This window comes from Vigna angularis, chromosome 3 (assembly GCF_016808095.1).
Source record: "Vigna angularis cultivar LongXiaoDou No.4 chromosome 3, ASM1680809v1, whole genome shotgun sequence".
Lineage (NCBI taxonomy): Eukaryota > Viridiplantae > Streptophyta > Magnoliopsida > Fabales > Fabaceae > Vigna > Vigna angularis.
The window spans coordinates 23940578-23945820 of NC_068972.1; the positions used below are offsets into that span (position 1 = coordinate 23940578).

General features: G+C 41.9%; 1 protein-coding gene and 1 non-coding gene across 2 annotated transcripts; one reads left to right on the forward strand and one right to left on the reverse strand.

The window, feature by feature from the left end:
• Positions 1-1116: 1116 nt before the first annotated feature.
• LOC128196062 (small nucleolar RNA R71) lies at positions 1117-1222 on the forward strand. Its single transcript, XR_008248162.1, has one exon. It is a non-coding gene; the product is annotated as a small nucleolar RNA R71 (small nucleolar RNA).
• Positions 1223-3292: 2070 nt separating this feature from the next.
• Positions 3293-4234, reverse strand: LOC108324601 (uncharacterized). Its single transcript, XM_017557541.1, has one exon. The coding sequence runs from the start codon at positions 4232-4234 to the stop codon at positions 3293-3295; it is 942 nt and encodes a 313-aa protein (XP_017413030.1).
• Positions 4235-5243: the final 1009 nt, after the last annotated feature.

Sequence of the window (5243 nt, forward strand, 5' to 3'; positions counted from 1 at the left end):
ATACACCGTTCGACGTTCAAACATCGACAGTAACGTCTAATATCGACAAGTTCGACATTACCCTTACGTCCATCCCCTTATACTTGACGTCAAATATTCCTTTAAATATAAATATTTATTCAAATATTACTCAAAAATTGACGTCCTCTTTGAACTTCGACGTGAACATTACGTCCTTTATCTTCCATAACGACGTTAACTTTACATCACTTCCCTCGTACATAAGACGACAAATCTTACTATAAATATAAATATTTATTCAAATAATGGACGTCATTCTCTTTACTAATGGATGTAACCACACGTCGTTGCACAAAATCGACGTTAGGTTTACATCAATTCTCGATCCACTCGACGTCAAATTGTCCTATTAACGTCGCCTAGTTATATTCAACGTAAAATTTACGTCACCCGCTATGATGTCAGTCGCGAATGCGTCGTTAAAAGCCAAAAATAACCGACGTAATACGCTGTTTTTGTACTAGTGAGTGAATCTTCAATATTCTTTTGGTTTCAAGTGGATACTTGGATGAATTGTGTCAGTGCATCCTCAATCTTTGAAACTCTATCTTCTTGTTGTGGTTGTTATCCCTGATAATTTGTTTGTGTAGATGGCTTGCTGGTTGAACCACCACTTGTCTCCAACTTTGATTTTGATTTTGATTTAATCTTCAGTTGTTGGAATAGTTATTTGCACTCTTGCTATCATTCACGTAGTGTAACTCTTCTTCTCTTGTAGATTCAGTAGTAGAGTAATGGCCATTTTGGTGTTCACCTGCACTAAAATAAAATTTTAGTAGTTATAGCTCTGAGTTGTGAGTTTTCAGCCCAAGTTGCAGCTTTGCCATTTGTTTCTTTAACTCTTCTATTTGTTGAGAAATGAGTTTGTTTTGTGCCAAGATGACATCTTGTGTCCCTAACTCCAATATTCCTCTCTTGGAAGTTTGATTCTTGTCATATTGAGCTTGATGATCACTAGTTGCTAATGATTCAATAATTGTTGTAGCCTCCTCAACACTCTTCATCATCATGGTACCTCCTGTTGATGTATCCAACAACATTCTAGTTTGTGGCCTTAATTAACTATAAAACATGTTGAGTTGTGTTATTTCATCAAATCCATGGTTGGGACATTTCTTTAGTAAGGCCTTGTATCTTTCCCAAGCTTCACAAAAGTGTTCATCCATGCCTTGACAAAAGGTTGCAATTGTTTCCTTAGCATTGATATATTAGATGGAAGAAAGAATCTAGACAGAAACTTCCTTTCCGCATCTTCCCAACTCGTCAAGATTTGGTTTGGGTGAGATTGTAACCAAATTTTGGCATTTCCAGTAAGTGAAAATAGAAATAACCTGAGGTAAACAACTTCCTTATCGTCAGAATTTGTTCCCAAGGTTCCACACAATTCATAGAATGTGGCCAAGTGATTGACTGGGTCTTCTTGATCTAATCTAGCAATTTTACTTGCTATGATAAGAGAAAGTACAACATGTTTCATCTCCACTCTTTTTTATGGTCTTACTATGCTTGAGAAGTAGTGAGGCCCTCTTTTTTGAGTGTAATCTCCAAGTAATCTCCTCTTATTGTTATTTGAAGTTGTCTCTGTTGATATTTTGCGGGATCGAAGAGACTAACCTGCTGATGTGTCTGAACCGCTCGTTCGCTTTCGAACTCCTGCTTTTGGCTGATCGGTGTTGGAATAAATCGATCGGTCTCCTTCTTGATGAGCGATGATGTACCTGTAAAAGATACTCCGACGCTCAAGTTAGGCGTGTGATTTGAAGAGCCTCGGCTCTTGGTTGAATATTTAGTGAATGGTTATCACTATTGAGTATTTGAGAGTAACGTAGAGTAAATAATGCGTAAGTGGAACGTACCTGGCTTTCGGCCCTGGCTTTGTATTTATAATTTACCTCGTGGATCCTGAGCTGATATAAGCCCAATAAAATATAAACAGAATAAGATATAAACAGATTACCTGGAAATCCGATTGGTTGTTTATAACCACTCGGTCAATATTTTATACGATACATTATGCCCCCCAAGTCCGAGTTAAGCGTTTGGCTTTAGCTGTGGTTAACTATAGGACTTATCAGTTTGAGGGAGGCTGCGTTTGCCGAACTGAGAGCGTTTTATCGCTCGACCTTCAACATTAACCGAGAGGGATTTACCGTTCGTCCTTCAACATGAACCGAGAGGGATTTACCGCTCGTCCTTCAACATGAACCGAGAGGGATTTACCGCTCGACCTTCAACATTAAACGAGAGGGATTTACCGTTCGTCCTTCAACATGAACCGAGAGCGTTTTACCGCTCGACCTTCAACAATAACCGAGAGGGATTTACCGCTCGTCCTTCAACATGAACCGAGAGCGTTTTACCGCTCGACCTTCAGCAATAACCGAGAGGGATTTACCGCTCGTCCTTCAACATGAACCGAGAAGGATTTACCGCTCGTCCTTCAACATGAACCGAGAGGGATTTACCTCTCGTCCTTCAACATGAACCGAGAGCGTTTTACCGCTCGACCTTCAACAATAACCGAGAGGGATTTACCGCTCGTCCTTCAACATGAACCGAGAGGGATTTACCGCTCGTCCTTCAACATGAATCCGAGAGGGATTTACCTCTCAGTCTTTGATTTTGACCTATAAGTTCTTCCTAGGGAACGGGCTTTACCGTTCAGCTTTGAGAGGGCTTTACCTCTCTGCTTTGAGCTAGGAGTGCTTCCTAGTGAACGGGCTTTACCGTTCGGCTTTGAGAGGGATTTGCCTCTCTCCCAAGAGGGATTTACCTCTCTCCCGAGAGGGATTTACCACTCGGTTTTTGACCTAGGAATGCTTCCTAGGGAACGGACTTTACCGTTCAGCTTTGAGAGGGCTTTACCTCTCTGCTTTGAGCTAGGAGTGTTTCCTAGTGAACGGAATTTACCGTTCGGCTTTGAGAGGGCTTTACCTCTCTCCCGAGAGGGCTTTACCTCTCTGCTTTGAGCTAGGAGTGTTTCCTAGTGAACGGAATTTACCGTTCGGCTTTGAGAGGGCTTTACCTCTCTCCCGAGAGGGATTTACCGCTCAGTTTTTGACCTAGGAGTGCTTCCTAGGGAACGGGCTTTACCGTTCAGCTTTGGGTGGGCTTTAGTGTTGACTATGAAATTCTTGATCGAAATTGGTAACCGATGATCAAGCATGAATTGCTCGGTGTTATTTATTTCATAATGAAAGTTTAAGAAAATAACAAAAGTCTAAATCAAGAATTTAAATATGACATTAAATAGAGATTTGGATTCCTCTCTTCAGTTTATAACTCTGTGAACCGATCGTTCACGATGACGACCAGGACTGCGATTATAGTCTCGCCTCCGTTCATTATTCTGATACGTCCGTTCGGGACTTCTTCTTGTTTCCTGTATGTACTTACGGAGATGTCCTGCCCGAATGAGACTTTCTATTTCATTTTTCAACGTAATGCATTCTTCTGTAGTATGTCCATGATTCTGATGGAAATGATAGCTCTTCCTTTCATCTACATTTCTTGGAGATGGTTTCGTTTGGAGTGTGAGAAGTTCAACGTTTAGTGCTTCTTCAAGAACTTTTGCCCTAGGTGCGTTAAGGGTTGTATAATGATTAAACTTAAATGTTCGGGAAAACTCCCCGCTTTTACCATTATTGCCGAACGGTCGTTTACCGTCCTTTCTACCTCCACTTGCCTCAGCTTCTTGTTGTCGCTTTCTTTGTGAGATTCGCATATCCTCCATGCGGATGAATTCAGTTACTCGTTCTTGGAGCTCCTCCATAGTTTTTGGCGGTCGTGCATACAATTTTTTAGCAAAATACCCTGGTTTTAGACATGAAGGCAAATTGGTGATGATAAAAGATTGACTTACCCCTTTAACTCGTCGTGCAGTTTCCATATACCTTTTCATAAAGGCCTTCAAACTTTCTCCCTTTTCCTGTTTAGTATTTACCAATTCCGCTGGTGTTACTTCCTGATTACGATTGGAGGCGTATTGCCTTCTAAAAAGGTTTTCCATAGTGGCGAAGCAATCCACTATGTTTGAGGGAAGAGTGTTATACCACTCTAATGCTTCGTCCTTGAGTGATAAGGAGAAGGCTCTGCACATAACCAGATCACTGTCCGTGTAGAACACCATTGCATTAGTGAAAATCCTGAGATGATTGTCGGGATCTGTCGAGCCATCATACTTATCCAATACAGGAGGGTTCTTCTCTGGCATTGGAGTTTGCATGATGACCCTCGTAAAAGGGAGTAGACTTGAGGGCCGATTGGTTTGTCGGGGTGACGATTCTCTCCTTCCCCGATCGTTCGGGTCAATATGCTAAGATGATTGCCGATTACGACTTCCATCGTTATCATTCTGATGGTTGTTATCCCGATCGACAGTGGATTCTGAGTGCTGAGCTGACCGTTTGGCACGGCCTCGCTCTGCTCTCAATGTTGCAATCTCCTCAGCGTGCCTTCGTTGCATCTCTTGTTGCGCTTGCGTCTGTGCATGTATGGTTCTTGCTTGTGCTTGTATTTGCGCTTGCATCTGCGCTATCAAATCTCTGGTGTTCTGTTCTTCCTCCATGCTCCTCGTGGTCACCATTGGGTTTGACGCTCGGTCCCATGGTGGGCGCCAAAATGTCTCGGTTGATATTTTGCGGGACTGAAGAGACTAACCTGCTGATGTGTTTGAACCGCTCGCTCGCTTCCGAACTCCTGCTTTCGGCCGATCGGTGTTGGCATAAACCGATCGGTCTCCTTCTTGATGAGGGAGGATGTACCTGCAAAAGATACTCTGACGCTCAAGTTAGGCGTGTGATTTGAAGAGCCTCTCGGCTCTTGGTTGAATATTTAGTGAATGGTTATCACTATTGAGTATTTGAGAGTAACGTAGAGTAAATAATGCGTAAGTGGAACGTACCTGGCTTTCGGTCCTGGCTTTGTATTTATAATTTACCTCGTGGATCCTAAGCTGATATAAGCCCAATAAAATATAAACAGAATAAGATATAAACAGATTACCTGGAAATCCGGTTGGTTGTTTATAACCACTCGGTCAATATTTTATACGATACAGAAGCCATTTGGTTTGAACAGCCTGTTTCCAGATCAAGATTTGTCTCTAGATTAGAATCAGCCTTCACGGTTTCAGTTTACGACTTAAGCAATGACATTAGGATTTTTCTCTGTTTTCTGATCTTGTTGTTATGCCTTCTAAATGTTCGTTTTAGAGATCAATC